The sequence below is a fragment of the Eptatretus burgeri genome, chromosome 7, assembly GCF_056783735.1.
Source record: "Eptatretus burgeri isolate ZD-2024b chromosome 7, Ebu_testis_v1, whole genome shotgun sequence".
In the NCBI taxonomy this organism is placed as follows: Eukaryota; Metazoa; Chordata; class Myxini; order Myxiniformes; family Myxinidae; genus Eptatretus; species Eptatretus burgeri.
In genome coordinates this window covers 56091272-56117593 of record NC_140967.1, presented here as the reverse complement: position 1 = coordinate 56117593, position 26322 = coordinate 56091272, and the positions used below count along the sequence as shown (strand labels likewise).

Genomic DNA, 26322 nt, shown 5'->3' with positions numbered 1-26322 from the left:
ATTAAGGTGTTAAGTTTCATTGAATTTCATCAAAGCATTGTTTTCATTTAATGACATTTCAAAAATGGGTGATTTTAAACTTTGGGGGTCTCTGGGGCCTCACTGGGGTCAAGTCCAGACATGGTATAAACATATTTGGAGTCCCCTGTTAATGACCTATCTAAATCTGTCATTAAATTTTTTCAACTCTCATTTGCATATTTTGCATATTTAATGAGGCGAATCGGCATCATTTTAACCATATAAATTAAATAACGATTTTGACCAAATTAACAACTTAACATTCTCATGGAATATCGGACACGTTTGCAAAAGCTTGAGGCTGTTGGGTTACCCCTTCTGGAGAAGAAGATGTTTTTAGGTTTTGGAGAAAATCCAATATGGCCGCCAGACCACATGACCTACGTCATCAAAATTTTAAAACTATAAACTTTAGGTGGAGAGGTATTAAATGGTTAAGTTTCATTGAATTTCATCCAAGCGTTGTTTTTATTTTATGACATTTCAAAAATGGGTCATTTTCAACTTTGGGGGGCACTGGGGGCTCACTGGGGGCAAATACAGACATAGTATAAATATATTGGGAGTCCCCTGTTTATGTGCTATCTAAATCTGTCATAAAATTTTTTCAACTCTCATTTGCATATTTTGTATATTTAATGAGGCGAATCGGCATCATTTAAAATCATGTAAATTAAATAAAGATTTCAACCAAATTAACAACTTTACATTCCCATGCAACTTAACAAATTTGTGCAAAAGATTGAGGCTGTCAAATGTTTCATAGTATAAACTTCAGGTGGTGAGTAATTATCCTGTTAAGTTTCGTTCAATTTCATCGAACAGTTTTCCCTCCAGATCCGCCACAAAATCGGTCAGTAGAACATAAAAACGCCTTTAATAATAATAATACTAACGATTTCAATAGAGCTTCAGCCATGCTTGAAGCCCTAATAATGAAAGCAAGGGGTGGACACAATCTCTTCAGTGGAAGGAAAAACTGGAAACCCAGAAAGAGGTGGGCTTGGGGAGGGTGGGCCACAAATGATTTCGTGCAAATTGTTCATCCTCAAATCCTGCTCGGAGTAAGTAGCTCATGTACAGGTTTCAACACATCAAAATGTCATAGACTACAGGTGGGAACACACTGTTGCACCTGGACTCCCAAACAAGATGGTGGTTTATTTTTGGATTTGACAAAGGAATAGCTTTTAACTTATAAAAATTAATACAATCCTTAAATAGAGGGCTGACATTGTCATGGACGTCGATGGTTGTGCACACCTATTAAACAAAATCGATTATTTTAAAGATCCACATTCTCTTCAATCTCATTATTCCTTCCATGTCTTAAAGACAGCTGTTCACCACCATCTCAGATCATTCCCCATCCAAAACCATGATCTTTTCTACCCATTAACCTTCACCAAGCGCATGTCTTTCCTAATTTCCAGTTTTTTCTTCTTGAGAGTTTGCTTGTGTATACACTTTGTCCACTCCCGATTCCTCATTTGTTCACGTCTCCATCTATCTTGTCCCTCAATCCTGCTGTTGGTGGATTTCCTTTCCACCCCCCCTCCCCTCCTTCTTTCTGATGTTTAAACCTGATCCCTTCTGTGTTCTAGCTCTTCCACAAGTCTTGGCTTTGTATACAAAAAAAAATCAAAATTTGCAGAGGGCAACAAAACCAGGTTACAGGCAAATTTACTCAAGAACAACAAAACATTTAAAACTACAACAGCACTCAGGAGAGCACATACCTCTGCCACTGAACAGTTTACGTTTTTTTCTATCCCACCGATAGGTCAGATCTAAATTCCGACGTGAACCAAAATCAAATCGGCTTGTTGTCCTTTAACCAACTCATCCACATAGTTTTGTCATAACTCATCCATAACTTTTTTAAATATCATGCGATACATCATTTTTGGCCCCATCTCTCAATTGCAAAGAATCACTTGAAAAAATTATTGTATCCGGATCTTCACCAAAATCTAATCGATTCAACATTGTCACACATCCAACCTATCCAAGTTTTGTCTGAACCTGTCCATAACTTTTTGAGATAGTGTGCTATATGTCGTTTTTGGCCTGATCTCTCAATGGTGAATAATCACTTAAAAAATTCGAGTCGCCGGATTCGCATCCAGATCTTCACCAAAATCTCATCAATTCATCCTCGTCACAAACCCAACATGTCCACCGAATCCGCTCATCACTTTTTGAGATATCCTGCTCATAGACAAAGACAAAAAACAAGGGTGAAAACATAACCTCCATCCACCTTCGGTGACGGAGGTAAAGAGCAAAGTTTTCCATCCACCTCTTCCTCCCCAATTAAAGGATCCTACAGATGTTGGCTTTTTATATGTAGATGCCAAAGTATCCTTTACTCCAAAGATGGATGAGTTTCCTGATGTCACTGCAATCGAAATGTTTTGGTGGGATCTGAAAATAAGTGAAAACTTGAAGTCACCACACGTGTTATGAAGGCTTATGAACTTGTGATTCAGAAATACTGTACATTTATTTGAAGGGTAAAAGCCATTTTTAACTTAAATAGGCTTCACAGTTACACAAGTACAAAGGAATTCAAAGCATTTGTCAAACTTTTCATACATGGAATAATTTCAGAATCACGAGGAGTTTAAAATCAAAGGTAGAAAATAGAATTTGATGCGAATGCGTCAATGGATATGCCTTCGCCCATGTTAGATGTCGATCTACTGTTATGTTTGCTGTCAATTAAAAGTCACATGAAAGAATGTGAGAGAGTGAAAAAGTAGGAAAGAAATCATCAGATGCTTCTAATTTAAGTTATGGTCTGGAGAATGATTTTCAAAGGGCAGACGTCATGTTGCATGATGGGGCGATTGACCTATTGAACCCAAAATTTAATCAGTTAATCTTTGTTATGCAGTCCATACTTGTGCCAAGTTTGGTTAATATCCCTTCAGTGGTTCACAAGTTGTGGTAACAAAGATTTTTAACTCGGTCACATGACCGGAGACTTTTTCTACCCAAAATTGAATCAGTCCATCTTGGCGTCATTGTACATACTTGTACCAAGTTTGGTCGAAATCTCGAGTGGATTAAGTTATCGTGGTAATGAATATCAGTTACGCATGCACAGCTGGATGGACAACCCAGAAAAAATGCTTCTGACGTCTTTAGCTGTGGAGGCTAAGAAAATGCCAATATCTTCACGGGTTAAATTACTTTTATAAGCAACTAGCATGGTGGAGCAATTTTTACCATTTAAAAGCATGCTGGAAGGATAGTCGAGATGTATGCACACTCACATTGAAGCTGTCTAGCCTGGGTTCAAATCTCAGCCCTTTATAAATGGTCATCCCAGTGTTTCACAGGCAGGGTGATTCATCAATGTGCATGTCATCCCTCGGATAGATGTTAAACTGGGCATCTCATCTACCAGTATTAGTTGGTGACGTTAAAGATCCCATGGTTTCAATCGCAGAGTTGGTGAGATATTGTTACGAATCTGGAAGCCATTTGCACACAGACAGCAGTCCCTAAGTTCAGTTATTTCGATAAGTATGTGTTTATAGATAGAACCCTCCCAATGTCTAAAGGGAATTACATGTGTGTGCTGCGGGTTTCTTTTATAGTCAGGTTTTCTACATACCCAACGCCAACCAATCAATCCTTCGTTCTCACACCATCGCCATCTATCGCCCACGTGCAATGTGTCACGGACAGGGGTGAGGTTCCCTCCGCCCACCGTGAGCTTGTCCAATCGACAGTGGCCGGCCCGACAGCTGACCCGAGATCCCCCCTCCCTACTACAAGGGTGGATGGGGAATAGGGTGCTCCCCTGGTTGTTCCGTCTGGGTTCTCAGAGATGCACGGGGGGAGGGTGGTCGTTGCCCCCTCCCACCAGGCCTCCTCCAATCACGGATGGCCACCATTTTCCCCCACCGAACCAATCAGGAGGCTCATCACCTCAGGGCCGACTCCACCCCAGCCGGATGGAGTGTTCGGCCCATCCAATAAGGGGACGCCACTGATCGTCCGACAACCCCTCGTCCAATCTGGTGGCGAGTTACCTCAGAGCGGTTCCCTCAACCCGCGGGTGGGGGGGGGGTAAAAAAGGTGGCGAGTTGTCATCTGGGCTTTTTGCTCTTTTCCCTTTGGTCTTTTGGTCTGCAGTCGTCTTCGTCTGCGGTCTTGGTTTGCGATCTTTGTCGGGGTTCCTCGGTGGCCGTGCTGGTGGTGGTCGTGGCGGAGGTATTCCGTGGTGCCCGACCGTCGCTCGTGGCAGCCAGGATCGTGGGCTCGTGGGATTCCGGGTCGTGGGTTCGAGTCCCACTGTGGTGGGTTGGAGTCGGTGTAACCTTATGAGACGGTCAGGTACCCGGCCAGACTCTGTCCCCCCAGCTGAACTATCATCCTCGGCTGGAGGACCGAATAAAGACCTGGTGGGGTCCATTATATTTTGGTGTGTGTGTCTGTGGTGGCACCGTCCTATAAGTAGAAATTGCTAAGTGCTTTTGCTCACTGTACATTGCCTGCATATTCGTGATTAAGTCTGCTTTGTGTCTCCCTTCCCGATTACTGTAAAATAAACCCCCTGTTAAATGTTCCAGTTCGTTGCCTGTCGTTTCTATCATTGACCCAGTATGGTTCGGGCTTGAGAATTAGGAAGGCCGATTGTGCCGTAAGTTGTCATTTGGTCTGGTGTGGCTTTGGTAACTCCCGCTCGGTTACGCCGGATCCGAGTCGGTAACAGCGACTCGGTTCGGACAAAGTCGGCCGAGGGTGTGGCTTCCCCGGTAGTTAGACGTCATGGGTACTTTGGTAAATTGGAATTAGACAATTAGCCCTACCCCACGCCATCGAAATATTGGCATCCATGGTCCACTAAGGGACCCGTGACCTTCGGAGTTATCCAAAGGTTACGACCTGCAATGGAGGTGTACGTGGAGGTGTTCGGTAGGAGACGGCCCGACTGCTCCATCTAGCGGTTGTCCTCGCCAATGAACCCGGCACCATAACAATTGGTGTCAGGAGCGGGTTCGGACCCCTCCACCTGCATAGAGAAGTTTACGGGACACGGATTTGGGGTGTGTGGAGCAACCCCCCCCCCCCCCGTTCCCTCCAAATTAGAGAGCTTAAATTGTTCTTAGGACGAGCCATGGTGGGCAGGTAGGTTCAGACCTAAGTTTAAGGGAATCCATGGTCCAGGACGACACCCCCATGCAGGAAGACATTTCCCTACAGCCAAACCCAGAGGTTGTAATGGCGGCAGATACCACCCCCCCGTCAAAGTTCTCCCCCCCCCCCCGATTCCTGCCAATTCCGCACACCATCATGGCAGATCGGCTCCGTCATTTGACATGAAACAAATGTTGGAGGTGTTGATGCAAAAGATGGACGCGAATGCGCAAGTAACGCAATGAATGGATGTGGATATGAAGGAAATGGGAAAAAGAATGGAAAATAAAATAGATGCGAACATGTAAAGATGGGAGCGCAAAATGGATGCAAACATGCAAGCATGGAGAGAGGATATGCGGGCAATGAGAGGCGATACGGAAAACGTGGTCCAGAATTTTACAAATGGGACCAGTACACCACGTGGAGGAACGACCGAGTCAGGGGGGAGTGAAACGGTTGTTCGGACCGCAATGGAGACGGGCGAGGTCAAGGGGATGAGTGACGTCATGACTGTAAAAGGAGAAACCGGTAGACTCGAGCAGGGGATGACGGACATAGTAAAGGAGCACACACAAGTAGAGCTGGTGATGGACATTGAGGTTGAGTGGGTGGAATGTGTTGGGACCCAATGCCTCAGGAACAGGGGGAGACAGTATGCTCCCTCGAAGTGGACTGCGACCAGGTGAGTCCGGTCGGGCCGTGCGAGATCGAGTGGGTGTATGGTGCGGAAGGGTACATGCCGAGTTTGGGAGGGCAGAGGCCTCGGGATCCCTTGAGTTAACCCAAACCCCCATTGTGATTGTCCTAGTGTGTGTGTGTTAGAACGTGCGAGTGGTGTGAGTGTCATGGCATGCGTGAATGCATGTGGGAAAATGGCACACGGACCGATCCAGACAGGAGACGGGAATGGCGAGCCTGATAGGCTGTACAAAGTTATTTTAGAAACCGCGCCGGCTCCGTGGGACGCTGCGTGCGAGGTCAGTTCCGTGTTTTGCGAACGGCCCAAGCACGCACGTTTGCGTGATCAGAAGCTAACGCTAAAACGTCTCGTGCGTGGTACGAAACCGGCACATGCACGGTTTAAAGGAAGGTTGTGTGAATTAGGAAAGCACGGGACCCCATGCGAGCGCGTGTGCAGGGCATCACGTGCTGCACGCCGCGTGCTCTGTTCGCGGAACGTGCGCAGCGAGTCCTCGGGACGACATGATCGGACAGGCCTGCACGGCAAGCCGCGCAGGTTCCTAGTGCGAGTGACGTCACCGGGGATCTCCCAGCGCGAACTTCAGGTGAGCAGCGCACATCAGCCCACATGGCGGACAGCTCAAAAGCGAGTGCATGGTGCGATCGACGGGGCGATGTTACGGTCCCATGTATCGCCCGAATGGAGTGGACGAGCGTGCTGTAAACCACTGCTCTGGGGGCGCAAAGATGGCCGGGCCTTGCTACGAGTACATGAAACCCTGGCCAGGATGTGGCAAGCATCCTCGCCCGGACAAAGGAGCATTAGTTAGTTGGAAGGGTTTAGCGATAGATAGACCGGCCTAATGGGGCAGGAACAGTTCTTCATGGGGCAGGAACAGTTCTTCATGGGGCCCGTGGAACAGTTAGTGGGAATTTAGGTTAGATTTAGAAATGGATTTTGGGAGACACGGACGGACATGGAATGTGTAGTGGGGACGTAGCTAAGCAGTAGAGTTAAAAGGAACGTGCATTTGAATAAGGGATGACGAGGGGCACAAGATAGTTAGGGGGACGTAGTTGTTCGAGTGTGGAGTTAATTGAAAAAAATAAATAAAAGATACGAACAGAACGAAACATGAGTGAACGTGGGTCAGCGGGCTCAAGTGTGTGAGTGGAGTGAATGTGGAATGCATGGTGCGATGCGAATGAATGATTGGGGGGGAGGAGTGAATCCCACCCAAGGGAACCCAGGGTCAGTGTAATGTTAGTTAGTGGGTTAGTTAAATTTACCAGAAGGAGGTCGTTTTGTTGTTGGTGTTGGAAGAAGGCACGATACCTTTTTGTAGGGTGCAGGAGTCAGTCCATTGACCGGCTGGGAGCGTGGCTGTGGAAAGGTGAGTACTGAGTAGAGGGCACCCCGGGCACGGAGAAGTCGGTCAGAGTAGGCCATGGGTCCAAGCGACCGGGATAGTGGAATGGGCATGGGCGACCCTCGGAATGGGACCCGGAGCACCGGAAATGCCACGTGGGCATATACGGTGGAGTAGCCAGGAAGGGCACTCACCGCGTTCATACGGAGTAGGTAGGCTTGGAGACAGCCTCAGCTGCCCGGGGGTGCCGTAGATCAAGTTCGTTTGATGGGAATCCCTGCCAAGTGAGTCACGCTGCCCAGCCACGAAATTGTGCAAGGGCACGAGAGAAAATTTGAGGGCCAGGCCCAAATTTATCACGGACACCAACACAAGCGACGGGGATCATGGTTGCTATAACTGATAGTTTAAAGAGACAGGCGTGTTGAAAAGCCCCGGGGATAGTTTAAAGAGACAGGCGTGTTGAAAAGTCCCAGGGATAGTTTAAAGTGTAATAAAGGATAGGACAGATAGGAAATGTGAACTCCTTCACACCATCCATCCCTTCGCTCTCCGTAGGCCGCTGGACCCACCATGGGAAGATTGCTGAAATCTGTGGAGGTTGTTCTGAGGCTCCATTGGGCCTCGAGGCAGATCCACCTGTCTCTTCCTTATTCCCCTCAAGAAGGATCTTAGGGGTTGGGGAGTAGGCAGGTAGGATAGGTTAGCCAGACAAAGACAGTAAGGGGGTTAGGGACAAGCAATCATAAAATAAAAAAGGGGGGGGGAAAGTCTAAATTTTGTTGTTGCAAACTAAGGGAGTGGGTATGGACAAAGACAGGCAAAGGTGATAGGTTGGGGTGAGACAGTAGGGTAGGTCTGAGCCCATTTTCGGAGCGGCCGGCATCACTGCACTCCCTCCAGAACCTCACGGACCAGACCAGAGGCCGGCCAGCTTCATATGCCGGCCTGTTGTGCTGTATCTTCTGGTCCGCATTTGCTATGCCTTCACTTGCCTGCCTTTGCCTTGACCCCATGCCTGCTCGCTCTTGTTGCATGACCTCCCCATGTCACCAACCATCCATGTGTGCCAGGACCATCCATCGTCAGGTGTTTTACAAGGACTGCCCTGCTGGCAGCCACACCATCCATCATTTGTGTTTTTGCATCCAGTCCATTCTCCATTCAAATGAGCCAGGGACTGCATTGAGCAGCCTGGCTACCTCCTCCTTGTTCTTTTTGCATAAAGGCCAGTTCAAATGGCCTGCTGTGTTAGGGTGAGTTGCCTCCAGCAGCTGAAGACTGAAAAGAAAAAGAAGGTTCAGTGAAACAAAAAAGCGACCTTTTGAGCAGGCCCTGAAGACGTCTGACCTTCAAGCTGCTGTGCACTCACCCACACAAAACTGTTGACTTTGCTGTGCCTCTTTTCCCACAGATAACAGGTCCTGGGTCATGGTTAGTTTAAATAGTTCAAAATGTAAATAATTTTTGTAACCCACCTGTTGTTTGTGTTAGCGCCGGCAATTTAGTTAAGTTGTCCATGCGAGTCTGATAGTTTAGTAACGCAGCACACCAGGTTATTTATTTTTGGACATGTATTTGAATTGTCGCAGAGCCTGGTGTGGCTCAGTGGTTAAGGTGGTGGTTTGGGATCCTTGGCGTCCTGAGTTCGAGCCCCGCTGGCTGCTGAGTTAGCATCAGGGGGGTTGACTCAGCCTGTCATCACACCGAAGGTCGGCAAAATGAGCACCAGTATACTGGTAATTATCCCTGCAGGGTCGAAGGCGATTAAAGGGTTGGCGTCAGGAAGGGCATCCGGCCGTGAAAACATTGCCAAAAGAAAGGGTACCATGATTGGAGCCCGCAAAAAGCTGACCCCTGCTCAGGGATAAAGGCTTTCAAATGGTGTGATGATGATGTATTCGAATTGTCGCACTCAGGGAGTCGTAGGTAAAACGTACAAGGGAAAAACCTAAACCTGCGAGGCACACAAAAATTTACGACTCGGGACGAATCTATAGGAAGGGGGGAAGGGAGGTAGTGTTACGAATCTGGAAGCCATTTGCACACAGACCGCAGTCCCGAAGTTCAGTTATTTCGATAAGTATGTGTTTACAGTTAGAGCCCTCCCTATGTCTAAAGGGAATTACATGTGTGTGCTGCGGGTTTTTTTTATAGTCAGGTTTTTTTACATACCCAACGCCAACCAATCAATCCTTCGTTCTTGCACCATCGCCCACATTCAACGTGTCACGTACAGGGGTGAGGTTCCCTCCGCCCACCATGCGCTTGTCCAATCGACAGCGGCCGGCCCGACAGCCGACCCGAGATCCCCCCTCCCCGCTACAAGGATGGATGGGGAATAGGCTGCTCCCCTGGTTGTTCCGTCTGGGTTCTCAGAGATGCACGGGGGGAGGGTGGTCGTTGCCCCCTTCCACCGGACCTCGTCCAATCACGGATGGCCACCATTTTCCCCCACCGAACCAATCAGGAGGCTCATCACCTCAGGGTCTGGGCTTTTTGCTCTTTTCCCTTTGGTCTGCAGTCCTCGTCGTCTGCGGTCTTAGTCGGGGTTCCTCGGTGGCCGTGCTGGTGCTCGTGGTGGTGGTGGTCATGGCGGAGGTGTTCTGTGGTGCCTGACCGTCGTTAGTGGCAGCCAGGATTGTGGGCTCGTGGGATTCCGGGTCGTGGGTTCGAGTCCCACCGTGGTGGGTTGGAGGCGGTGTAACCGCACGAGGCGGTAAGTTACCCGACCAGACTCTGTCCCCCCAGCTGAACTATCCTCCTCGGCTGGAGGACCGAATAAAGACCCGGTGGGGTCCATTTTCTTTTGGTGTGTGTTTGTCTGTGGTGGCGCCGTCTTATAAGTAGAAATTAAGTGCTTTTGCTCACTGTACATTGCCTGCATATTTGTGATTAAGTCTGCTCTGTGTCTCCCTTCCCGATTACTATAAAATAAACCCCGTTAAATGTCCCAATTCGTTGCCTGTTGTTTCTATCATTGACGCAGTATGGTTCGGGCTTGAGAATTAGGAAGGCCGATTGTGCCGTAAGTTGTCATTTGGTCCGGCACGGCTTTGGTAATTTCCGTTCGGTTACGCCGGATCCGAGTCGGTAACAACGACTCGGTTCGGACAAAGCCGGCCGAGGGTGTGGTTTCCCCGGTACCTCGACCGTGCGGCTTATTAGGTAAATTGGAATCAGACAAAAAGATCCTAACCACGCGGTCGAAATATTGGCGTACACGGTCCATAAGTGACCCGTCGACTTCAGAGTTATCCGGAGTGACGACCTTCAATTCCGGAGTTCGGTGGAAGATGGCTCAACTGCTCCGTCTAGCGGTCATCCTCACCACCACAACAATATTGCCAGCACCATGAACAGATCACAAACAGAGGGTATTGTATCAACAACACAGCTGCGTCCTCATTCAATGATGCTACCAGGCAGTGTTGTGTTGCATATGAATGAAGTTTAAGTGATGGACAAAATCCCTGGACTCGCGCTTCAATAAGATTGCCAACTCGATTTCATTGTGGATTCTTTTTGCAAAATGTTAACCATTATTAGAACAGATGCTGTAAAATTTGAGCTTTTATTGGAAAAATGCTCCACTTAGCTTTCAGTCCACAAGAGAAAACAATTCACTTACTGCTATACAACTTGAAATGATACACTTGAAGGTGGAAATGGAAGAATAATGGATATTTTCAATAAGTAATGCACATTTGCCAGCACTTCAACTTCAAAATCTATTGACAAGCTAATCTGGAAAAAAAAAAAAACATTCAGCAAGCTGGTCTGAGTAAGTCTTTCTTCTGGAAGAAATAAAGTCAAAAATGAAAGATTTAAAGGTTCTCACAAAGGAAATAGCAAGAAAAGTTCAGTTTCTATCCAACCTATGTGCCAACAAAAACATTCACAATGGACTACTTTCTTGTGGTTAAAAATTCCCTACAATTTGTTCCCCCCATTCCCACCACCAAAGCAAGTCTTTGTGGAGTGATGACTTCAAGAGAGTAGTGTAGTGCACCTCCTTTAATCCACAGGTTGTGGTTGTTCTGGCACAGGACCAACTTTTATATGGCCACGAAAGCAAAGCTATTTCTTCCAATTAGGTTCTTGCACAGTTTGATTATCATGGCTCTTTCCTGGTTCGTAAAAAAAAAAACAAAAAAAACCTGTCAGTTCAGTTCAGCAGTCGTGAAAACCTGGTCCACTTAATGTTTTTCTTATTACAGCACTTTCTAGTTCAAGAAAAGTTTAGAAAAACAAAACAAAAGGAACTGGATAAAATTCTCCATGTGAAAAAACTACTCATGAAAACAGGGTTTAATTGCTTGGTTATCCATTGCACAAAGAAAACAAAAAAAGTATAACCAGTTCAAGTGTAGTCCTGGCCTGCCGTTTCACTGCACTACCAGTTTCTGCAAAGGTTATGGTCGCCATTTGGTACTCATTCTGTTAAACTTGTAGTTTCCAAACCCGAGTCTATATCAAAGTCAATCAAACAGCTTTAAAAGACAAATGATCGAACATAAAGGCGAAACAAACAATAACCCACCCCATCTCATATTCCTCCACAAAACATTCTTATTGTGTACGATTACATTAACCATGAAGTGCATGGCATTCTCATCGACCACTGCTCGGAAAAGCAAGAAAATGTGAGAAATGAGAACCTGAGACAGGCAAGTCAAACTCTCCAAATGCAAACAATTTCGATTTTGATAAAATGTGTTGCTATTGCCAATGCGATGGAACGAGATGGCAGTTTATTGGTACAAATAATTGCGTTCTCACCGAACGAAGCCCTTTTTGATCCGCACGGAAAGAATACCGACCCAAAAGAAAGGCAGAATTCAATCCAGGCATTAAAAATCCCAAATATACATCAGCACCTTTACAGAATGCCTGCTGGTGTCAGAAAGAAATCATTAGATTAGGTGGAGATGATGACTTGGGTTTGATGATATTTACAGGTTAACAGAAACAACTATCATCAATTGTTTGCACAGCACAATTCATGTCAGTTTGGCAACAAAGCGTTGTGGGCATTTAAAATTGAATGTTAGAGACACCCAGATGTCCTGTTGGAGCAGACAGAGTTGGAATACAGACCAGATACTGTTACCAATGCAAATGTGCAAAAGGCATAAGCACTTCTTTAAAAAAAAATTCAGTTGACCGACCTTGGATACCAACAGTATCTCTCCACCAGACAGCAATAAAAAGCATTTGAAATGGTGAAATGGTGAAATTGTGACCACCGGCCTCTTACTACTACATACGGAGCAGGAGTGCATTCTTAAAACACTACTTCCAATGACGTTAGCAAAGTCCATAATGGGATACGCCGTTGCTGTCAAGATGGTGGGGCAGTTGGAGTTGTGTTTCCTTGCACTGCCGTCCCTGTAACCATTCCTGCAGCTGAATCGTTCAGATGTGTAAGCTGCTCAGGATTAGCAAGGTTCTTGAGGATCTGGTTCTCTTGTTCCAGCTGAGAGTTCTTTTCCACCAATTCCCGAATCTGCTCTTTGAGGACCTCAATCTCTTCTCGAACAGCAAACATGAGGTGAGATTTCACCAGGTCCTGTTCATGATCACAAAGCAGGATGGATTTTCATTTATGCTCATTGTGAACATTTCACCGACAAATCCCCAAGTTTATCAATGAGATATTTATTTACATGAAGAAACAAAATTACAAGATACTTCCAATCAGATTTTAAATGCAATAACCACATGTATAAAAACTAGAGGGGGAGCACTCTGTAGAGTGCAAAACCTCTGCCGCCAATACTGCTGGGTCACTAAAGTGAACCTGATATCCTATTCATTGAAGGTCAAAACGGATCAGACTCCACTGAACCATGATTGAATAAACTAAACTAGATCGACGCACATGTAGAAATGCCAAAAAAAATCTAAATTTTTTTGAAAAAAAGGTGCAAAATTTGTTTGTTTTTTCTCTAACAAATTTTTTTTTGGGGGGGGGGGGGGGTTGGAAATTACTTAAAACATGTAGAAATGCAAAAAAAATATTTTTTTTTCTCTAAATCTTTTTTTTGGGGGGGGGGGAGGGACCAAGTCAAAATTTAAAGGCATGATCCTTGCATCATACCCAACCCCCCCACCAAGTTTCGTCGATATCCTTCGAGGTGTTTTTCCGTAAGAGTTCACAAACAAACAAACAAACAAACAAACAAACAAGCAGTCATACACTGGTACTTACGAAATCGTCAACTTGACCTCTGACCTTGTCTAATAAAAGCTCTCTCGAGAAGGTAGCGATGCAAACCAGAAGTTTCTACGATGATTCTGTACCAAACCATCAAAAATCGAATGTTTTGGATGTTTGACCTCACTGTGACCTTGACCTTTGACCGATTTTGACCAAAATCTAATCAGCGCAAGCCACCACCCTTCTCAATCACGTGGTGTAATTTGACACTGGTCGTAGCTTCTTCCGTTCTCGAGTTATCTGTACCAAATCATCAAAAATCGAATATTTGACCTCACTGTGACCTTGACCTTTGACCAATTTTGACCAAAATCTAATCAGCACTAGCCATCACCCTCATGATTCACCTGGTGTAATTTGACATTGGTAGCTTCTTCCGTTCTCGAGTTATCGTGCCAACAAACAAACAAACAAGCAGTCATAGACTGGTACTTACGAAACCGTCAACTTGACCACTGACCTTGTCTAATAAAAGCTGTCTCGAGAGAACGTAGCGACGCAAACCAGAAGTTTCTAAGATGATTCTGTACCAAACCATCAAAAATCGAATGTTTTGGATGTTTGACCTCACTGTGACCTTGACCTTTGACCGATTCTGACCAAAATCTAATCAGCGCTCGCCACCACCCTCCTGAATCACGTGGTGTAACTTGACATTGGTAGCTTCTTCCGTTCTCGAGTTATCTGTCCCAAACCATCAAAAATCAAATATTTGACCTTGCTGTGACCTTGACCTTTGACCGATTTAGACCAAAATCTAATCAGTATTAGCGATCACCCTCCTGAATCATGTGGTGTAATTTGACATTGGTAGCTTCTTCCGTTCTCGAGTTATCGTGCCTACAAACAAACAAACAAGCAGTCATAGACTGGTACTTACGAAATCGTCAACTTGACCTCTGACCTTGTCTAATAAAAGCTGTCTCAAGAGAAGGTAGCGACGCAAACCAGAAGTATCTATGATGACTCTGTACCAAATCATCAAAAATCGAATGTTTTGGATGTTTGACCTCACTGTGACCTTGACCTTTGACCGATTTTGACCAAAATCTAATCAGCGCTAGCCACCACCCTCCTGAATCACGTGGTGTAATTTGACATTGGTAGCTTCTTCCGTTCTCGAGTTTTTTTTTTTGGATGTTTGACCTCACTGTGACCTTGACCTTTGACCGATTTTGACCAAAATCTAATCAGCACGAGCCATCACCCTCCTGAATCACGTGGTGTCATGTGGCATTGGTAGCTTCTTCCGTTCGAGTTATCTGCACCAAACCATCAAAAATCGAATATTTGACCTCAATGTGACCTTGACCTTTGACCAAAATCTAATCAGCACGAGCCACCATCCTCCTGAATCACGTGGTGTAATTTGACATTGGTAGCTTCTTCCGTTCTCGAGTTATCGTGCCTACAAACAAACAAACAAACAAACAAGCAGTCATACACTGGTACTTACGAAATCGTCAACTTGACCTCTGACCTTGTCTAATAAAAGCTGTCTCGAGAGAAGGTAGCGACGCAAACCAGAAGTTTCTACGATGATTCTGTATCAAACCATCAAAAATCGTAACGTCGACCGAAGCAAAAATCTCCATTTCTGCACGCAATTATACCTTAACATAACTCAACGACGCGTCTGCTCGAGCGCACTGCATCATGGGACGACCCGTGACGCGTCGAGTGAAATATTTTTAATACAATCTTAAAACGTCTCCAAAACATCCGATTTTTACCAGAATTTCGACAACCGAGTTTTTAGCGTCCTAAGCGATCGCAAAACCGAAGACAAAATTAAAATCGAAGTTAAAACGAACTCGTAATGTCGAGCGAAGCAAAAATACTCCATTTCTCCACGTGAATTTACGGAATTATGTTTGACCTCACTGTGACCTTGACCTTTGACAGATTTTTACCAAAATCTAATCAGCACTAGGCATCACCCTCCTGAATCACGTGGTGTAATTTGACATTGGTAGCTTCTTCCGTTCTCGAGTTATCGTGCCTACAAACAAAAAAAACAAACAAACAAGCAGTCATAGACTGGTACTTACGAAATCGTCAACTTGATCTCTGACCTTGTCTAATAAAAGCTGTCTCGAGAGAAGGTCGCGACGCAAACCAGAAGTTTCTTCGATGATTCTGTACCAAACCATCAAAAATCGAATGTTTTGGATGTTTGACCTCACTGTGACCTTGACCTTTGACCGATTTTGACCAAAATCTAATCAGCGCTAGCCACCACCCTCCTGAATCACGTGGTGTAATTTGACATTGGTAGCTTCTTCCGTTCTCGAGTTTTTTTTTTTGGATGTTTGACCTCACTGTGACCTTGACCTTTGACCGATTTTGACCAAAATCTAATCAGCACGAGCCATCACCCTCCTGAATCACGTGGTGTCATGTGGCATTGGTAGCTTCTTCCGTTCGAGTTATCTGCACCAAACCATCAAAAATCGAATATTTGACCTCAATGTGACCTTGACCTTGACCAAAATCTAATCAGCACGAGCCACCATCCTCCTGAATCACGTGGTGTAATTTGACATTGGTAGCTTCTTCCGTTCTCGAGTTATCGTGCCTACAAACAAACAAACAAACAAACAAGCAGTCATACACTGGTACTTACGAAATCGTCAACTTGACCTCTGACCTTGTCTAATAAAAGCTGTCTCGAGAGAAGGTAGCGACGCAAACCAGAAGTTTCTACGATGATTCTGTATCAAACCATCAAAAATCGTAACGTCGACCGAAGCAAAAATCTCCATTTCTGCACGCAATTATACCTTAACATAACTCAACGACGCGTCTGCTCGAGCGCACTGCATCATGGGACGACCCGTGACGCGTCGAGTGAAACATTTTTAATACAATCTTAAAACGTCTCCAAAACATCCGATTTTTACCAGAATTTCGACAACCGAGTTTTTAGCGTCCTAAGCGATCGCAAAAACCGAAGACAAAATTAAAATCGAAGTTAAAACGAACTCGTAATGTCGAGCGAAGCAAAAATACTCCATTTCTCCACGTGAATTTACGGAATTATGTTTGACCTCACTGTGACCTTGACCTTTGACAGATTTTTACCAAAATCTAATCAGCACTAGGCATCACCCTCCTGAATCACGTGGTGTAATTTGACATTGGTAGCTTCTTCCGTTCTCGAGTTATCGTGCCTACAAACAAAAAAAACAAACAAACAAGCAGTCATAGACTGGTACTTACGAAATCGTCAACTTGATCTCTGACCTTGTCTAATAAAAGCTGTCTCGAGAGAAGGTCGCGACGCAAACCAGAAGTTTCTTCGATGATTCTGTACCAAACCATCAAAAATCGAATGTTTTGGATGTTTGACCTCACTGTGACCTTGACCTTTGACCGATTTTGACCAAAATCTAATCAGCGCTAGCCACCACCCTCCTGAATCACGTGGTGTAATTTGACATTGGTAGCTTCTTCCGTTCTCGAGTTTTTTTTTTGGATGTTTGACCTCACTGTGACCTTGACCTTTGACCGATTTTGACCAAAATCTAATCAGCACGAGCCATCACCCTCCTGAATCACGTGGTGTCATGTGGCATTGGTAGCTTCTTCCGTTCGAGTTATCTGCACCAAACCATCAAAAATCGAATATTTGACCTCAATGTGACCTTGACCTTTGACCAAAATCTAATCAGCACGAGCCACCATCCTCCTGAATCACGTGGTGTAATTTGACATTGGTAGCTTCTTCCGTTCTCGAGTTATCGTGCCTACAAACAAACAAACAAACAAACAAGCAGTCATACACTGGTACTTACGAAATCGTCAACTTGACCTTTGACCTTGTCTAATAAAAGCTGTCTCGAGAGAAGGTAGCGACGCAAACCAGAAGTTTCTACGATGATTCTGTATCAAACCATCAAAAATCGTAACGTCGACCGAAGCAAAAATCTCCATTTCTGCACGCAATTATACCTTAACATAACTCAACGACGCGTCTGCTCGAGCGCACTGCATCATGGGACGACCCGTGACGCGTCGAGTGAAATATTTTTAATACAATCTTAAAACGTCTCCAAAACATCCGATTTTTACCAGAATTTCGACAACCGAGTTTTTAGCGTCCTAAGCGATCGCAAAAACCGAAGACAAAATTAAAATCGAAGTTAAAACGAACTCGTAATGTCGAGCGAAGCAAAAATACTCCATTTCTCCACGTGAATTTACGGAATTATGTTTGACCTCACTGTGACCTTGACCTTTGACAGATTTTTACCAAAATCTAATCAGCACTAGGCATCACCCTCCTGAATCACGTGGTGTAATTTGACATTGGTAGCTTCTTCCGTTCTCGAGTTATCGTGCCTACAAACAAAAAAAACAAACAAACAAGCAGTCATAGACTGGTACTTACGAAATCGTCAACTTGATCTCTGACCTTGTCTAATAAAAGCTGTCTCGAGAGAAGGTCGCGACGCAAACCAGAAGTTTCTTCGATGATTCTGTACCAAACCATCAAAAATCGAATGTTTTGGATGTTTGACCTCACTGTGACCTTGACCTTTGACTGATTTTGACCAAAATCTAATCAGCGCTTGCCATCACCCTCCTGAATCACATGGTGTAATTTGACATTGGTAGCTTCTTCCGTTCTCGAGTTATCGTGCCTACAAACAAACAAACAAACAAATAAACCAATGTCACCCGCAGGGTGACCTGTATCTTGCCAAAAGGTGACCACGTGTGACTTCTTTAAGGTCACATTGAGGTGAATAGAGCTGCTATCCACCAGGAGCGACTCCTTGAGGAATATCTGCCTACGAGAGATTCCGATGAGAGTCGTTCTACAGAGTAACCATGAAAAATATGCTTTTACCTCATAACGTCACCAAATGACATCATAATGTCTCAAGCTTGACATATCTAGAAAGCACTCATCGAGGTGTTCAATTTGAGGTACTACACGATATGGTTCCTAAAACTTGAAAATTTGACCTTGGGGTCAAATATGTTTGACCTGAGGCGCTAACCATGAAGGTCAAGGCCAATCGCCACCAAAAATTAATCAGCTGAGCGCCAGACCATGAACTATATTCCCATGAAGTTTGAAGACGATCCGATCAAAATTACTCAAAAAATAAGGGTTTCGTCGACTCCCCTGATTTGCGACAAAGTGACCTTGACCTTCAAAATTTTATGCGCTGAAAGGGACCTCTATAGGCCTCTGATATGCGAAGTTACAATAATTTCCAATGATAACTGAGCTCTGCAGAATTTTTTTATACGTAATTACAGACAAACAAACAAACAAACAAATAAAACAATGTCACCTGCAGGGTGACCCGTATCTTGCCAAAAGGTGACCACGTGTGACTTCTTTAAGGTCACACTGAGGTGAACAGAGCTGCTATCCACCAGGAGCGACTCCTTGAGGAATATCTGCCTACGAGAGATTCCGATGAGAATCGTTCTACAGAGTAAACAATAGAAAAATATGCGTTTGCCTCATAACGTCACCAAATGACGTCATAATGTCTCCAGCTTGACATTTCTCGAAAGCACTCATCGAGGTGTTCAATTTGAGGTATTACACAATATGGTTCCTAAAACTTGAAAATTTGACCTTGGGGTCAAATATGTTTGACCTTCGGCGCTAACCATGAAAGTCAAGGCCAATCGCCACCAAAAATTAATCAACTGAGCGCCAGACCATGAACTATATTTCCATGAAGTTTGAAGACGATCCGATCAAAATTACTCAAAAAATAAGGGTTTCGTCGACTCCCCTGATTTGCGACAAAGTGACCTTGACCTTTTACCTTGACCTTCAAAATTTTATGCACTGAAAGGGACCTCTATAGGCCTCTGATATGCGAAGTTACAATAATTTCCAATGATAACTGTGCTCTGCAGAATTTTTTTATACGTGATTACAGACAAACAAAAATAAACAAAAAAAAAACATACAAGCTGACTCACATATCTTGCAAAAACTTCGTTTTGGCAAGATAAAAAACCAAAAACATACAAGCTGACTAACATATCTTGCAAAAACTTCATTTTGGCAAGATAACAAACAGAAACGGAAGTCATCAATATACTGAAGAAATCTGTAGATTTCTTAGTAACAAACACAAACAAACACACAAAGAGAAACGGAACTGATAAATATACTCACGAAATCTTTAGATTTCGTAAGTTACAAACACATAAACAAGCAGTCATAGACGGGTACTTACGGAATCGTCAACTTGACCTCTGACCTGGTCTAATAAAAGCTGTCTCTCGAGAAGGTGACGATGCAAACCAGAAGTTTCTACGATGATTCTGTACCAAACCATCAAAAATCGAATGTTTTGGATATTTGACCTCACTGTGACCTTGACCTTTGACCGATTTTGACCAAAATCTAATCAGCGCTAGCCACCACCCTCCTGAATCACGTGGTGTAAATTGACATTGGTAGCTTCTTCCGTTCTCGAGTTATCTGTACAAAACCATCAAAAATCGAATATTTGACCTCACTGTGACCTTGACCTTTGACCGATTTTGACCAAAATCTAATCAGCACTAGCCATCACCCTCCTGAATCACGTGGTGTAATTTGACATTGGTGTCTTCTTCCGTTCTCGAGTTATCGTGCCGACAAACAAACAAACAAACAGAAACGGAAGCCATCAATATACTTCCGAAATCTTTAGATTTCATAAGGAACAAACACACAAACAGAGGACGGAAGTCATCAAAAAACTTACGAAATCTTTACATTTCGTAACAAACAAACAAACAGAAAGGGGTGAAAACAGTAACCTCCGTCCATCTTCGAAGATGGCGGAGGTTAATAAAACATCACCCCCCCCCTCATAATTATTTTTTGATGGGTTGGGTTTTGTAAATTAAAAACAAAAGCAAGTAGTTTTTAAGAAGTTGAATGACCCAGTAAAACTGCATATTTAGCATCAGCAATTTTGGTTTACAAAGAAATAACAAAACACAACATTCCATTTCCAAGAATAAACTGCTCACCAGCAAATTCACATTTTCAGAATATCTATCACATCGGAATTACAAAGTCAGCAGATTTTATGACCATCACAAGTTAAACAATGTTACACTTCCTCATTCACACCAAGAATAAAACGCTTACAAACACATCTTTGGCCTGGGAAACAACTGGATTTTTCCACTAAAAGACATTATGACTGTATAATTATGCAGACAGCTGTGGATGAAAGATTATGACAAGCAATTGGAGTGAAAGAAATGCTTGTGCAGTACCTACAAAGAAGAATGTTGAGCACACAGACAAATAGGGATGCCACATTGATGCTTGGGAGGCAGTTAAAAAACAAAACATTACATTGGCTTTTGTTGAGACAGACAGATCTAGAGAGGAGTGGGGTGGGAGAGACAGAGACAGAGACAGAGACAGAGACAGAGACAGAGACAGAGAGAGAGAGAGAGAGAGGGAGAGAGAGAGAGAGAGAGAGAGAGAGAGAGAGAGAGAGATAAAAAAAGAGAGAAAAAAAAAAGAGAGAAAAAAAAAAGAGAGATAGAGAAAGAGAAAGAGATAGAGAAAGAGAAAGAGAAAGAGAAAGAGAAAGAGAAAGAGAAAGAGAACGAGAACGAGAACGAGAACGAGAACGAGAAAGAGAAAGAGAAAGAGAAAGAGAAAGAGAAAGAGAAAGAGAAAGAGAAAGAGAAAGAGAAAGAGAAAGAGAAAGAGAAAGAGAAAGAGAAAGAGAAAGAGAAAGAGAAAGAGAAAGAGAAAGAGAAAGAGAAAGAGAAAGAGAAAGAGAAAGAGAAAGAGAAAGAGAGAGAGAGAGAGAGAGAGAGAGAGAGAGAGAGAGAGAGAGAGAGAGAGAGAGAGAGAGACAGAGAGAAAGAGAAAGAGAAAAACAAAGAGAAACAGAGAGAGAGAAAGAGAAAGAGAAAGAGAAAGAGAGAGAGAGAGAGAGAGAGAGAGAGAGAGAGAGAGAGAGAGAGAGAGAGAGAGAGAGAGAGAGAGAGAGAGAGAGAGAGAGAGAGAGAGAGAGAGAGAGAGAGAGAGACAGACACAGAAATCGAGGGATTGGGGGGGGGCTGGTTGAGAGATGGGTGTGGGGCCTCATTGGGGGATGGAGGTGGAGAGGTCCAGGAGGGCTCGTCGAGGGATGGAGGTGGAGAGATCCAGGAGGGCTCATGAAGGGATGGAGGTGGAGAGATGCAGGAGGGCTCTTCGAGGGATGGAGGTGGAGAGGTCCAGGGCTTGTCGAGGGATGGAGGTGGAAGGTTCAGGAGGGCTCATTGAGGGATGGGTTTCGCAGGGCACAAGTTAGAGGTAATGAAAATCTGCTACTTTCAGCTAAAGGTCAAATGACCTTTGACCCAAAAATTTAATAGTTTCATCTTTGTATCCCAATCCACCTTTGTTCCAAGTTTGGTAAAAATTGGTAACTAAAATCTGCTACTTTCAACTATAGGTCACATAACCCTTGACCCTTTGAATCCAAAATCTAATCAGTTCAGCTTTGCATCAGAATACACCTTTCTACCAAGTTTATTGAAAAAAAAAATCCCTCAGTGGTTCACAAGTTATCATGGTAAAAAAAAATTATCACAGACGAACACCTGGACAGATAATCCGAAAACAGAATTCCCTCAGCGCTGGAGGCATGACAATTAAATCACCCAGCCGAAATTTCAATCAAGTTTTGACATCCCTTTCACCACAAAAATGTTCTTGCTGTTTTGGCCTTTGTGATCTTATCATCTGGATTTGTTGTTTTTTAGAAGACAAATATGTAATGCTCTTTGTGTGACTTACCATAGCTTGCTCTATCTTGTTGGCAATCGCCACCACACCACTGCCGACCATACTGAAAAGGGAAAGAAACACTGTTAGTACTCACTCAATCCCAACACAATTACACAGTGTGGAGACAGTGACTGCTTTAAAGCTCTGGATATCAATATAACAGGTTTTTTAAAAAACATAAAATAAAATAAAACTATGTTGGAGTTTCATCGATGCAGGAGATGGCACATCAAAAAGTATGTAAACAAGGTAGAGATGATCACAAAAAAAATCATCATGTGAAACCATCCCTCCATTTTTTTTTGAATAATAGCGCCCGCAAATAACACTATACGTGTATGTGTGTGTATTGTTCAATATTTCATTGGTCAAATCCATACATAAAACAATCAACAGACACCATCATTGCAAATAGATGTATGGATGGACAGGGAGCAACCATTATTCAAAGAAAGATGTATGGATGGTGTCACATGATAATTCCTTGTAACCATCCCCACGTTGTTTACACACTTTTTGGCATACATTCCTCCATCCTTTTATATTACAAAAAGTTTTTTTTTAAAACTTGTTTCTGTACTTTTAAATTGTACTTGCATGCTGGAGAGTTTTATTTTAATTGCACGATAAATTATCTTGTCCATTATGTAGAAAACACCTCATTAAAGTGTTACTATTATACAAGGGGCAGCAATAATATCAGGTCAGGTCAGGTCAGATCTGTGACTTGCTACAGGTATCATGTAAACCTGTACTAACCTGTTCCATGGTCGGGTTGTCGGCGACTAAACCGTCGCTCCCACCAAGTTTCTTTGTGAGGAGGGTGTATGATTATGGACACCCAACAGGATGAACAACAAAACCTGTCAAAGGGCAGAGGAGCTCCTTGTGAGCCAAGGGCCATCCATATCTAGTGCCCGACTGTGTCTGCGGAAGTCCTCTTGCAGTTGGGTGACTTCTTATTAGGAGGTAGGTGGGAGGGTGTGCACTCTGGCCACCATAAAACCCTTCATTCCACAAACAATTCTAGAAGCATAAACAAAAAAAAATCTGAAAACCCACTCCGTGGGAGTACCTCCTGTGCAGCTTCCCTTCGCAAAGCAGCTCACCCAATGACGGGATTGGGGCAAAGCCTTCGGCACCCCAATCTTTCATGATAGGAGGGAAACCACGGGGTAACATTCCTGGTTTAGTTTGCGGGAGAGTGTGTTGGAGTGGTGCTGAGGTGTCGTCCACCAGACGGCGGTCTCCTTGGGTTAACCTGAGGTGGTCCCTTCGGGTGGGTGCCTGGAATGTCCTATCCCGAAGAGAGGATGATCACCTGTCTCTGTTATCATGTGAGCTCAAGCGTTTGGACATCGGTATTGCAGCACTCTCTGAGGTTCGGAGACCGGATTGCGGCGAGATAATGGTGGGTGGTTACATCTACTATTGTTCTGGTCGCTATGATGGTTACCATACTCAAGGAGGTGCTGTAGCTGTGTCCAATAAGCTGACCCCAATGATAATTGAGTTAACACCGGTCAACGAGCGTATTATGAGACTAAGGATTCGTCACTCCTTCGGTGTTATTTCCCTGGTCTCTGTCTATGCTCTGACTGAGGCGAGTGACCTCACCATGAAGGACGCATTATACGCCACGTTCGAGTCTGTGGTTAATCAGTGCCCCAGACGAGATACACTTCTAGTCTTGGGGGATTTCAATGCATCGACTGGAACTGATAGGAATGGTTATGAGACGTGTGTTGGTCCTCATGGGTCAGGAACTATGAATCAGAATAGCACTAAGTTCCTTGACTTTGCAAGAAGTCATGGACTTAGGGTGGCCGGTTCATGGTTTCAGCGCCCACAAGCTCATCGCTGGACTTGGTATTCCAACGCTGGCGGTGTGGCAAAGGAGATTGACCATGTCCTTGTTGACGGTCGCTGGAGGATGATCCAGAACTGCATGGTCTACCGGAGTGCTCAGTTCCTCAATACTGACCACCGGCTTGTTGTAGAAACTCTAAAGCTGCACCTTAAATCCTGGAGAATGGTACCATCCCAGGCGAGGCTGGATGTTGGCAAGCTCAAGGATGAGAGAGTAGCTGAGGAGTTTCCGAACAGGCTGAGTGGACATTTGGGGTGTCTGGGTGCTTTGGGGGGTCCTGAAGAGTTATGGATTACCTTCAAGACCACTGTCCTTGATGTTGCCGGTGGATGTCTTGGAACTCACCGCAGGGCAAAGAAGAATTTTGTCTCTCAAGGGACACTGGATACCATTGACCAGTCGCAGGGCTAGGCTGAATGGCAGAGCTGAGCTGTTCAGGGAGCTGAGGCGTAAAACTGTACGTGCAATAAGGGTGGACAAGGAGGCCTATGTGCGAGGAATCTGAGGGGGTAGAGCATCACCTGTGGACAGGTGATTCTCGTCCCGCTTACAGGGGAATTCGTGCATTGCGTTCATCCAAGCCCATCCCTCGGAGCACTGCAGCTAGAGCAGAGAGTGGTAGGCTCTTAACAGAGGAGTCTGAAGTGAAGGCCCGCTGGGCCGGTTACTTTGAGCGGTTGTACCAGGCTGATCCACCAGCTGTCGAGTTGGACATCAATGGTGTTACCATCCCTGTTGTTGACCCTCCAATCAATTGTGGTCCACCTTCGCTTGTGGAAACACGGGCTGCGGTGAACCGGTTGAAACAGGGTAAAGCTCCAGGGATCTGTGGCATCCATGCTGAACTTCTCAAGGCTGATGGAAATGCTGCACTCGTGTCGTTGCATGCAGTTTTGTGCTCTGCCTGGAACACAGGCATCATCCCAACTGATTGGAAGGGGGGCCTTGTTGTCCCTCTCTGGAAAGGTAAGGGTGATCGCCAAGACTGCAACAACTACCGAGGGGTGACACTGGTCTCAGTGCCGGGCAAGGTCTTTGCTCGGATAATTCTTGATAGGGTTCGCCACCATCTGCTTGAGCACCAGCGTCCAGAGCAGTCAGGCTTTACACCAAAGAGGTCAACGATTGACCGTATCCTTGCTCTTCATGTCCTCACCGAACGCAGATGAGAGTTTCGGCAGGGGCTGCTTGCAGCCTATGTTGATCTCTGTAAAGCGTTTGATTCAGTGAATCGGGAAGACCTCTGGAGGATTTTTGGTCTTCGTGGGGTGCCACCAAAACTGATCGATCTGATGTCTGAACTCTACTCTTGTACTGAGAGTGCTGTGAAGTGTGGTGGTACCATCTCTGACTTATTTCCAGTTGTTACTGGAGTTCGTCAGGGGTGTATACTGGCCCCCACACTTTTCAGCACTTGTATGGACTGGATTCTAGGGAGGATGTCGGAAAGATCAAGCTGCGGTGCATCGCTTGGGAATGTCAAGATCTCGGACCTTGATTTCGCAGATGATGCAGTCATCTTTGCGGAGACTTTAGATATCCTTTTGGGGGCCCTCGAGGTGCTGAATGAGGAGTCGGAGCCGCTGGGATTACGGGTTTCTTGGGTCAAAACTAAGATCCAGGCTTTCAATGACATCTTGGATGCTGCTGTCCTGTCTGTGTCTGTTTGTGGTGAGGATGTTGAGGTCGTGGAGAGATTCACTTACCTTGGCAGTGATATTCATGTCTCTGCTGGCTGTGAGTCAGAGGTCAATAGACGTCTGGGTCGGGCCTGGGGAGTCATGGATTCACTGGATAATGGGGTGTGGCGCTGCCGGTACCTGTGCGGGAGGACGAAAGTCCGAGTCTTCAGGTCCTTGGTGCTTCCAGTCTTGCTCTATGGATGTGAGACTTGGACTCTGACCAAGGATCTGAGACGGAGACTTAATTCCTTTGGTACCAGGTCTCTTCGGAGAATCCTTGGCTATCGCTGGTCAGATTTTGTGTCCAACGAGCGATTGCTGAGAGACCCGGATGAGATTTGTTACCTGCATGGTCCATGAGCGTCAGTTGCGGCAGTATGGACATGTGGCTCGTTTTCCTGACGCTGATCCTGCTCACCAGATTCTCTCAGCGAGGGAGTCTCGTGAGTGGAGGAGGCCAATGGGCCGACCACGTGCCTCCTGGTTGCAGCAGGTTGACCAGCATCTCAAGGAGATGGGGATGGGCCTGGCATCTGCCTGGG

At 44.9% G+C, this 26322-nt stretch overlaps 1 protein-coding gene across 3 annotated transcripts in view; it reads right to left on the bottom strand.

The window, feature by feature from the left end:
* Positions 1-10789: 10789 nt before the first annotated feature.
* LOC147023302 (TSC22 domain family protein 4-like) overlaps positions 10790-26322 on the bottom strand; it is a 101476-nt gene continuing 85943 nt past the window's right edge. For all 3 annotated transcript variants that reach the window (XM_085888549.1, XM_085888547.1, XM_085888546.1), the window contains 2 exons: positions 22238-22289; positions 10790-12801 (listed from right to left, as the gene is read on the bottom strand). In XM_085888549.1, the coding sequence (XP_085744675.1) occupies positions 12755-12801; positions 22238-22289 (99 nt within the window). In that variant the 3' untranslated portion in view covers positions 10790-12754. The remainder of the gene's footprint in view (positions 12802-22237; positions 22290-26322) is intronic.